This window comes from Trichosurus vulpecula, chromosome 8 (genome assembly GCF_011100635.1).
Source record: "Trichosurus vulpecula isolate mTriVul1 chromosome 8, mTriVul1.pri, whole genome shotgun sequence".
Classification (NCBI taxonomy): domain Eukaryota; kingdom Metazoa; phylum Chordata; class Mammalia; order Diprotodontia; family Phalangeridae; genus Trichosurus; species Trichosurus vulpecula.
In genome coordinates this window covers 217361356-217372740 of record NC_050580.1, presented here as the reverse complement: position 1 = coordinate 217372740, position 11385 = coordinate 217361356, and the positions used below count along the sequence as shown (strand labels likewise).

The window sequence follows — 11385 nt, the reverse complement described above, 5'->3', positions numbered from 1 at the left end:
ACTTACTATGGGCAAAGTACTGTACAAAGCACTGGGGGTACAAATGGAAAATCGAGGTGGGTCCTAGCTTACATTCTAGTAGGGTTCAGGACAGGTCATATGAAAAGGCACAAAGGTCCCGAGGGTGCTTTCACTAAGAGTGGCTCATATAAGATTTCATAAAACACAACTTTTAAGGTTTCATGTCCACTTTCGTTTGGAATGGTAGCACTAGTTACAATAAATTTAAAGTAAAACCAAAATAAGTGTCATTTTAATGTTAGACTACACACATACTTTCTTTGTGAAAGACTAGTGTTTGCTAGCTTTTTAAAGGTAATAGTAAATTTAAGGAATAAACAAAATTTTGAAACCTGGATGCTCCATTCTACCATAATTTTATCTTAGCGCTCTATATCTTAATATATTAACACTTTTAAGGTTTGGAAAGCACTTTTATCTCATTAATATTATCTTAATTAATCCTCAAGACCCTGTGAAGTAGGTGCTATTTCCACTTACAGATGAGGAAACTAAGGCTGAAAGATTTTATGACTGGTCCAGAGTCTGTTGCTCATGAGAACAGACTGCAAAATCTGAGATAAGTTTTAGAGAAATTTATCAGGTCATTTGGCAGAGAGTGAGCTGCAAAGGGAGTTGCCTCTCTACCCAGATTCTGAGAGATTTGCATTATGTAGGATTTTGACAAAGGTTTCCCACAGAGGAACCCATGAACCCCACATACAGTTAAGCAAGAATGCCGAGAGGGTAGCCTGAAAACAGTAGATTTAGATAGCTGTAACTGTCACCCAAAATAGAAACTTGGGGTGGAACCCTCTGGAGTTCCTGGGTGTGGTAATTGAAAACAAGAATGCTTTGGATGGATCTGGGGCCTGGGGGAATCAGAAATACCTCGTAGGCATCTTTGGCATTCCCAGAGAGTTACTGGGGTCAAGCGACCGTCGGGATGTGGACAACCTTTAATCACATAAAGTTGGATTGAAGCAGCATAATATTTTTTCCCCAACAGTATAGTAACTCTTTTTTTTTTTCCCCACAGCTAATGTCTGAGGTTTTATTTGTACCCAGGCCTTCCTGGCTCTAAGTCTAATACCTCCATTAATTGTTTCTAGTTGTAACTTTCCATACCAGGTCCTATTTCTCAAATTTCATTCCCACAGGAATTGAATTTTTGCTTCCAGTTATCCTTTTGACAGTCAAATTTTTAGATCCAGTAAATCTTATTCCTAAATTGAGTAAACCTGTTATTTTTTTAGGTCCCAGATCTTGCTTATTCCTCCCTTAAAAGTCTCACTTTATCGCTTTCTTTTAACGGAGGTGACCTTAAATCCCCTAAGGCACAAGCTCTTCAGGTCCTACCAAGGTAGAAAGGCTTTAAAACGAGGCTGGCAAGACACTATGGCTTTATCGTCTGAAGACCACCAAGTTCAGAAATCACCCAAAGCTTAGCTTCAAGAGGACTGAATCTTTTTTTCGTATTTTGAGCCATTGCAGCATCTGCGTGGAAGAGTTGGCAATTCATGTCAGTCAATACCCACACCAAAATATCTTGATGTATTTTGCTTATCAAAATTATTAATTATTCAAAGGCACACTGAAGTTTATAAAAATTATATCTGATCAGAGTTAAAATGTTCTTTAAAACAGGCTGCATCAAGAAACTATTCCAATTTCAGATCTCAGTCTAAAACATTTGATTTGCATTTATCACTTTATTTTCCTTTTGGAGTATGGATCAATTATTTTGACATCTTTTTGCTCTATGACTCAACTCATTAGGTTTAATAACCTGAAGTAAAGGACTTGATACCGTTGGCACTGAATACCTTATTTTTCCATAAGGCCCATTATCATTGGACTTTAGATTTCATTTCAGAAGATCTGGTTTCTAGTCCAGGCTATGCTGCATGTACTGTTGTAGAGTCTAGAAAGCACTAAATTTGGAGTAATAGACACTGGGTTTTTGCCCATCACTAACAGTGTGATCTTGGGCCAGTAAGTAGTAACCCTGTAGAATCTAGTTTCCTCATTTACTGGACTATAACAGGAGTTCTTAACCTTTTTTTTGGTCATGAATGGATCTCTCCCCTTGGCAGTCAGGTGAAGCCTATAAACTCATTCTCAAAATAAAGCTTTACATGAAAAAAATACAAAAGAAACCAATTATACTGAAAGTTATTAAAATATAAAAAAAAAGGTTCAGAGGTTAAGAACCCGTGGATTAATCACAAATGTCCCTTTTAGTTCTGAGTTTATTAATATATACAATATCCATTATTTCTTATTGACTCACCCCAGCCAAAGTACTGACATTGCATCATTTTAATACTTATAATTTTTAAAATATCTAAACAAATATTCCCTAAAACACATCCTTTATGGTAGGATAATAGGGCTTAATATTACTCAACATGACACTTAAGGATTTCACAGAATATTACTTAAGATGATAATACAATAAGGGATGTTTAGCTTTAACAGTAGAAACAGTCAAGACAAATTTGATTTCTGCAAAATACTTAAAGGCAAGTGAACAATTTTAAAAGTTGTGGATACATTAGGATTGAAATACTGTTTGTTGATGAAACAGTTCTTAGAGGGCCTGGTCCACATAAAACGTTTATTGATGTAACAAAACAATACAGTTAGTGTTAGATCCAACCACAAACAACAAAAAGAATAAGGAAATGAAAAATTTGTACAATACCCATAGAAAAACAAGATGTTTAATGTGACAACTATATATTCCTAAAATAAGGTTTCTAAAAATATATTCAGTTATTGAAATCTATATAAAAACATGAAGATGTTAATAGCGACAAAGTGCATGAAACCAAAACGTCAAATATTGAGCAACTTTGCTAACAACGCATGATTTATTATTTATTTATACAATCTGCTCAAAATATCACCTATACCACACAGGGTAAGCAGAACATTTAAATTGAATATCTGTTACACAATATTAGCATAAACTCGCACAACTACAGGTAGGGTTTTGTTGTCTTTTGAACTGGCAGTGACTACAGAAAGGTTAAATCTCTCTAAATTAAGAGAATTTATCCAAATAAATGCTGCTAGATCTTCCAGATAAAACCCCTGTTTTTCTATACCATGTAAATAGCTTCACTCATTTTAATCATAAACCGTACAGCATTTAAGAACCATTATTATATGACCAACAATGACATACTCCAGATTTAACAACTTCATAGGCAAACAAAATTTTCTTAAAAACTAGTCTTATAAATGCAGAATATATTGCATGAGGAACTGCTGGTATTTTTTTTAAGAAAATATATTGTGCGATTGTGGCTACGACTTACTGCTGGTAAAAGCATTATTGTTTATGAAAAAATTGAGTAAAACTGTAAAAAATTTTTAACTGCCTATGATCATGATGAAAGCTACTGCCAGTTTAGCTATACTGGCATTTCATTAATAAGAATTCAACAAGGGACAAATTCCCTAGCCAAAAATAAATAAATAAAAAGGTGCATATTTTAACATTGCTACGATAGTGTACTATATGGTTTAAATACCAAAGAATTATAAAAACCTCACTGTTTCTGATCCATTAAAGAACATACTAAAAAGACCATTAAAGTAAATAAAGTAGAAAGGGGACCAAACTGAACTAACTGAATTTGTGCAGTATTGTAGCCAGGCTTCTAAAATCAGATATAGAAAATATAAATAGACTGCTTTAGGTGATGATTCACCAGTGTCCAAAAGGAATGAGTACTGTGAAAAGCTCAGTTAAGTTGATCCAAAGCTCTCTGTAATTCTTCACCTTGCAGCAGGTTTCTATTTCCTTGTATAGGAACATTAACTTCACAATCATAACTGGTGAGCTGTGGTAGTCCACTTTCATCCATTGATGGGCCCAGGAGTCTACTTACTAAATCTAAAGAAAAAGAAACATTTCTTAGAAAAAGCAGAAATGCTACAAAGCTGCATAACAAGTTGACAGAACCTTCTCTGATAACTAGTTTTGTAGACATCTATATACACATTCTCTTTACTCTAACATGTAGAAGCGTAGAATACCACCTGAAGACCATCAAGAAAACCCTAGATACTCAATTAAAATAGATAATTTGTATAAATCTGAGGCAGCCATTAATTGCCAATATACTGAGAAGGGAAAAAAAATGGCAATGTTTAAGCACCTAGGAATTATTCTACTTGCTTGGGCAGGGAGGAATCAAAGATGGAGGATGGCAACACAAAATACTGGAATACTATAGTTCTAGAGTTAGTCCAATATGGACTCTATTCTAGGCTCTGCCAGACTGAGTACGTAGCTTTAGGAGTGTCATCTATTTTGTGAGCTTGGTGTTCTCATTTGAAAGAATGACAGAATCTGAGAATTAGAAGGGCCCTTAGGGGACCACTTAATCTAACCCACAGACTAAAAAAGTTTCTACTGTACATATCCAACACATGGTCAGTTAACCTCTGCTTGGAAAACTCCAAGGAGGGGGAACATTCCCCCCACCACCTATCACACTTTTGGGTAGCTCTAATTGTTAGGAAGTTTTTCCTTACATCAAGCTTAAATCTTCCTCCTCGAAACTCCCGCCTATTTATTCCTGATTCAGCTCACTGGGCCCAAGTAGAACAGAGCATCTAATCTCTCTCTCCATATGATAGCCCTTCCAGTATTTAAAACTAACATGTCTTTTGAGTCTTCTCTTTTTGGTTAAACATGACCAGTTCCTTTAACCAGTCTTCATATAACATTTTACAAATAGGTTATATAATCTTTAAGATTCCTTCAAGCTCAAATTCTACAAATATAAGGGGAAAATGAATAGCTCTCCAGTTTTTCTCTGGGTTGAGTCTTCACAATTTGGTGCCATAATTTTGTTTGACATTAACTCCAAGAGCTAGGACATGTTGAAGATAAATAAAAATTTCCAAAGCTGTTTTGCCTCATTCACCTCCATTAGTGCAAATGATTAATTTAATCATACCTTGTTTTTTCTGAAATTTGTTTTAGTTACTTGTTTCATGTGTTGCTAAGAGGAAAAAGGAAGAAAACTAACCAGATGGTATTAAGATGACTGTCTTTTGCTCTGCTCCATTCTGTTCACTAGATTTGCATCCTTTTACACGTTTCCAAGAAAGAGATATAGTAGCTCCAGGATCATCTGGTTGCTGATGTAATGATCCCTAAAAACAGGAAGATAATTGAAATTCCATTCAATGAAACCTTTACAGAGAAAGCTTTGAAATCACTTCTAAACCAACAATATATCAGGATACCATCTGCTAGACTATGCTAAATCCTTACCCATTCTTTTTAACAATATGCCATTGTGTTGAAGAGATAAAGTTATTTCTATAACGAAAGTACTAACTGCTAACTAGGCAAAAATCAATCTGGGGAAATGATTTCAAACAAAATTTACTAGGATATATTTAAATGAGAGCTGTAGTCACTGATTTATTCAACTAGTACTTCTGTTCCTTATGTCAACAAGTGAAAGGACTTGGAAAACAGAAGACCAAAATAAGTATCTTTTCAAATTTGGATAGGACTTCAATATTTGGGAAAAGAAGTAATTATTACATAGTTCAGAAAATCTGTCAGGTATAGAAGTATATATACACAAACCAGCACTTACAATTCCTACTGCTTGAAAAAGTGAACCTTCATGTTCCATTTTCCTTTTTCTCTGAGAATTCTGCAAAGCTAATATCTTTGGATTAAGCTCCTCATCTATAGCAGTAGTTCTGAAGAGAAAATAAAATCATTCTAATTTGAACAGGCTGTAAAAAACTTTAAATCAGCAAGCCTCATTTATCTGGCAAGTCAAGTTTATATTATTAAAGTACTGAAACTTTTTTTTCTTAGCTATTCTGGATGGAAAGTTTTCAAAGGGGTGCCCTCCAGTGTTATTTTGGTGTGTAGCAAGAGAATTCAGATTTCAGGATAAAGAACGTGTATATAGGCAAGGTGATACTATCTCACCACAGTTGTAAGCCCAAGTTTTAAAAATATTACTACATTTTTCTTGGTCTTATGTAATCATCTTTAAATAAAGCTATAGCTTAAAACCTGTCAAGCTTAAATTTTTTTTTTTAAAAATAAGACCCAAAATTACATTCTTGTGCTTATAAATGTAAACACCTATCAAGTATTAAAAATTACACAAATTCTTGATGAATGAACATGCTCCTAGAACAACAACATTGTTTTTTGCCCTGTGTCCTTTTCACCACACCCAATTCAGTATTTTGTACATGCAGCAGACATGCCATGTGAGAATGACTTTTAGTGCATACCTAATATACAGAAAGGTGTTTGGGGTGATCCTGGACTATTATGTAGCTACAGACAAAATTAAGTACTGTACATTACTTCTGAAACATTATCTAAATTAAAAGTTGAAGACATGATAGTTGGCAAAATAAAGCACAATTTCACAGCTTGACAACAGCTTGGGTCCCAATGCCTCTTTTTCATATCCCAGGGATGGTTGAGGAGTAAGTATCATGTAAATTAGTCCTTGAAAGAAGGGAAACTTTCAGTTTAAATTGGGAAACTGAATTTTTGAATTCTTGTTCACTTCTATGGCTAGAACAAAGGCATAATAATAGAAGAAAGGATAAGAGTGCAATGGTGGGTGATCCAAGGAAATACTAAGTAAGTAAATTATAACTAAATCATGGTGGGCCTTGAACACCTGGGAAGAGTTTATACTTTTATTCAGCTGGCAAAGGGGAGGTCTTGAATTTTTTTTTTAAATAAAGGGGCAAAAGGGTGATGTGATTAGAGCTATGAATTAGGAAGATAGTATGAAGGATATTATGAAGTCTGGAACAGAAATTTTGGGGACAGGGAGAATGGTTAAGAAGTCATTACAGTAGTCTGAGAGGTGTTAAGAGCCTGAATTAGTATAGTAGAAGGGGGTACAGAAAAGTAAGATCAACAGGACTTGTGAGTGGCCTAAGAGAATTGTCTTGCAACATTTATTGAATTGTCAAGGCCTGGATGAATGGAAGGATAGTGATGCCTTTAATAAAGGAATGGGATTTAAGAAGATAGTAGGTTTCTGAGGAAAGTCAATAAATTCAGACAGAGATGATGGATCCAAGGTACAGAATGAGACATAACATTTCTGGACACAACCAACATGGGAATTTGTTTTGTCTAATTATGTATATTTGTAACTAAGGATTTTTTTTTTCCCCTTTTAAAAATTGGGGTCTGAGATTTGGGGAAGAGATCTTTCTCTCCCTATTTCAGTTCATCTTCCACACTTCTGCTAAAGTGATTTTCCTTAAACACAGATCTAGCCATGTCAACTCCCCTACTCCATCACCTTCAGTGGCTCCCTATTTCCTCTAGGATTCAAAATAAACTTCTCTGTTTAGTTTTTAAAGCCCTTCAAAACTTTGCCCCAATTTATCTTCCCAACCTCACTGTACATTAATCCTCCTTTTGCACTTGGCAATTCAGCCAAACTGACTTGCTCTCTGTTTCTTACACAAGACACTCCACTCCATCTTTGAATCAATACCTTGGCATGGACCCCTTACCCCTTTCCCCATGCTTAAAATTACACTCTTCTCACCTCTGCCTCAAATAATCTTCTCTTCCTTCAAGATAAAACTTATATATTCTACATAATGATTTTTCTGATACCTGTACTATTGTCTTTTCCGAACAATTTTATATTTATTTTCTTCATATGTATATGTGTGTGTAACATATGTAAGTTGCTTCCAAGGAGAGACTGTTTCATTCATGTACACCCAGAATAATGCCTGACACATAGGCACACTTAAATACTTGTTGAATGAGAGAGGGAGGAAGAGATACAGTAAACTGTATTATCAAAGAAACCAAGAGAGTTGAGAGAAAAAAAGGAAAAGCAAAACCATGTTAAATAGGGCAATAGTTTCCACCTACTGTCTTCTCTCATAGTTGGTTGAAAATATAGTCACTTTGGATGTAATCTAGAGTCCTCAATTATATCTCTGATCTCATGAAAATGAAAATTTCTAAAGAGGAAGTTCCTAACATAAATCTTATGCTCCATATGTTTAAGCCACTTTAGAACAAAGAAAAAATACTATGAATAGGATTTAGATACTTAGCTTATCCCCAATAAATCTCTTTAAGGCAGTGTGGCTGAAATACTAAACATTTGCATTGAAAAGAAGAAGTACCTTTGCAAGTCATAAGTAAGTGAAACAGAAAAAGGAAACTGAAGCATCAACAAGATGAAAACTACAAAATATACATACATATTTTAGTTAATGGTCCACTTGTTTCAAGTTAAATAATATGTCATAAAATTTTAAAGGGAGATATACATACTATGGTCTTATTTCTTTTTGTTGCCCAACTCAAAGAAAAATAAACAAGAGGGGAAGAGTGATTAGGGAAATTAATATTAAGAGTTTCAATTAAGATTGAGCAGATCAGGAATCTCAAACACAGTTGAATACATAATGAAGCAGAATAGAGAAGAAAGCTTACTGATACAAGAGAATGATGTCAGCATAGCAAGGGTAAGTTGGGAGCTATGGCTGAAGTAAACTGGGAATAAGAGCAAAACACTTTTCTAGTGAGCTAAGGAAGAAACCTAGGGACTAGGATATCCAGAAGTTAATAACAGCTAGGGTGGTTACATAATAATTGTAGCAAGTGCAGATTAAACAAATTCTTGGTGTAGCTATACACACAAGCTCTCAAAATAATACCGAGACTAAAACAAGGAACTAAAACAAGGGATTAGACAGTAGAGGTGTCCTAACTGCCCAATATTTATTTCAAAGACAATGACAATCCACTAAAGAAAAAAAAAACACATTTAGGAAAGCAGTTTTAAGCATACTTGCTTTAAATTTCAACAAAATTATTTTGAAATACAATTTAATGCTATTATAAAAAACTCAATTTTATTCAATAACTAAAGCTTTTTTATATAAAGAGTATTAATACCTTTGACTCAAAGTGACAGACAACAGATTAGGACTTCTTGGATGAGATTTCTCCATTTGTTCTATTACTCCTTTTCCAGATCTGTCAGGAGAGACTGTCCGACTTCGATTCCCATCATATGGTGATGCTGGGTCACTGGCAGGTTCATTAATTACGTAAACAGAATATGGAGAAGCAATCAATATTTTATTTTCATCTGTACCTTCTATTTTCACTGTTTTAACTTCATCGCTGGTAGTGTGTTCTTGTGTTTGAGACTGCTGAAAAATGTTAGGGGTGCTCACACTTTGAGAACTTGTAGAAGTATTCTCTAATGATGAGAGTTGATCAAAGGAACGCAACTGAAAGTCATCATCCATTGGGATATAAGGAGCTAACATTTCCAAGTCTAAATCAGTGTCCTTAAAAAAACATACAAGATATTTTGTCATGAGAACAAAGTTTTCAATTGGTAACACTAGTATAATAACTGTCTATACTTTCAAAACATTACCAAAAATATACCATACAAATATACCACATCTAGTCACTCAAACCACATGGAAGGGATAAAAGTCTTCAAACTTGCTAGCTCTACCATGTACATGGCAGCAGACAGAATGAGAATCGACTTTTAGTGCATACTGAATGAACATACAGAAAGGTGTTTTGGGAAATATATAAATAATTTACCCCAAAATTAAAAAAAAAATATTACATACCTGAGTAGAAAAAGGATTCTTTGCTTCTGTGTCTTCTGCAAAAAGTTTCTCCACTAATTCCAACTTGAATTCATTGGCCATATCATTATCCACATCAAAACAATATTCACTGGAACTGCTAGGCTGTAAAAGTAAATTAAATGAATTATACTTATTATTCTCCCCCAAATCTCCACATTTTGATATATTTTTAAATGTATGCAAAACATTTCTTGAAGAACATACAATTTTATATCCATTTCTTTGGTGAGGCCTTCACCAACAGACAAGAGAAGAGACAAATGAGCTAGTTTATCATTCCAGTTCTGGAGATAGTAAAATAGTGCCCAATTGTCTTTCTGAACCTAGCCAAGCCCAGAAAACTTTTATCACGTGTTTTGAGCAGTTAAATAATGATAAACCTGTATGCTGGCCAATATACTGATGGCCAAAAAAGTGATGAGTTGGACATATTCACATAAGATTTTTCTGTATACCTAAAGTCAAGATTTGTGTGATGTACAGGGTGTTCCTAGAGTCTGGACACATAGGCAAAAATGCATATTTTCAAGGAATGAAATGATTAAAATCTTCAACAACATTTTATTTAATTGGAATATTAACAAATAACATCTTCAACTTCAAATAACATCATATGATTTCATATTCCAAGAGTGAATGTGCTAAAATTGACAGCAATGTGGAGTTATTGCATCAAGTTCACATGAATGTTGCAAAGGCGCATCAATCTTTGCATCACAAATGATGGAAATCATATTGAAGATGTTATTTGTTAATATTCCAATTAAATAAAACGTGGTTGAAAATTTCATTCATTTCATTTCTGGAAAATATGCATTTTTGCCTATGTGTCCAGACTTTAGGATCACCCTGTAGTACTGCCAAACTATACAGAGGTTGTCTTAATTTTAACTTCCGGCATCACACCAGATTCTGTTGCCTATTCCTGACTGGTTAATTGTAAACAACTTGATTTCACCCTAATTTCTTAGAATTACAAGTTCCTTGGGTGTAAGAAGTGTATTATTTCATCTTTGTATCTAAATGCCTCAAATAGTGCATTGTAAATGGTAGGTACTTAATAATGGTTCAGATTTCCTCTCATCCTTAAAAAATTTTCACTAGATACTCATTACTATCCCTTCAAGCTACTAGTCCTCTCCTTTCTCCTTTTCATATCTAAATTCCTAAGGAAAAAATACCTCCACTTAACTCTACTTCCTTTCTTTCTCAGCCCCTTATCTGGTTTCTGACCCTACCACTCTACTGAAGTTTACCACCTCAAGCTACCAGTCCTCTCCCTTTTCCTTTTCATATCCAAATTCCTAGGGGAGAAAAAAAAAAAAAGACCTCCACTTCACTGCTTTTCAACCCTTTGTTATCTGACTTCTAACTCTACTACCCTACCGAAGGTTAAGAAACTGCCATACTACACTACCAGCTAAGATTATCACTGATCTTAATTACGAAGTCCAATGGTTTTTCCTCAGACAATATGGGTGCCCCATCAGCATTTCAAACTCAACACATTCAAAACAGAACTCAAAAACATGCCTCTGCTCCAACCTGATCTCTTTGAAGCTCTTGAAATTACTGACCACACCCCTCTTCCTGGATATACTCTTTCTTTTTGTACTGACATTTTTATTTAGAGTTTTGAGTTCCAAATTCTATCTTTCTCATCCATCCCCCCTTCCTGAGAGAGTAAGCAATCAGTCTGCA

The 11385-nt window shown here is 34.6% G+C and overlaps 1 protein-coding gene across 1 annotated transcript in view; it reads right to left on the bottom strand.

The window, feature by feature from the left end:
* Positions 1-2234: 2234 nt before the first annotated feature.
* Positions 2235-11385, bottom strand: part of HIF1A (hypoxia inducible factor 1 subunit alpha) — a 48629-nt gene continuing 39478 nt past the window's right edge. The window contains exons 11-15 of the mRNA XM_036734935.1: positions 9664-9786; positions 8963-9363; positions 5634-5742; positions 5052-5178; positions 2235-3907 (exon numbers count right to left, since the gene is read on the bottom strand). Of these exons, the coding sequence (XP_036590830.1) occupies positions 3756-3907; positions 5052-5178; positions 5634-5742; positions 8963-9363; positions 9664-9786 (912 nt within the window). The 3' untranslated portion in view covers positions 2235-3755. The remainder of the gene's footprint in view (positions 3908-5051; positions 5179-5633; positions 5743-8962; positions 9364-9663; positions 9787-11385) is intronic.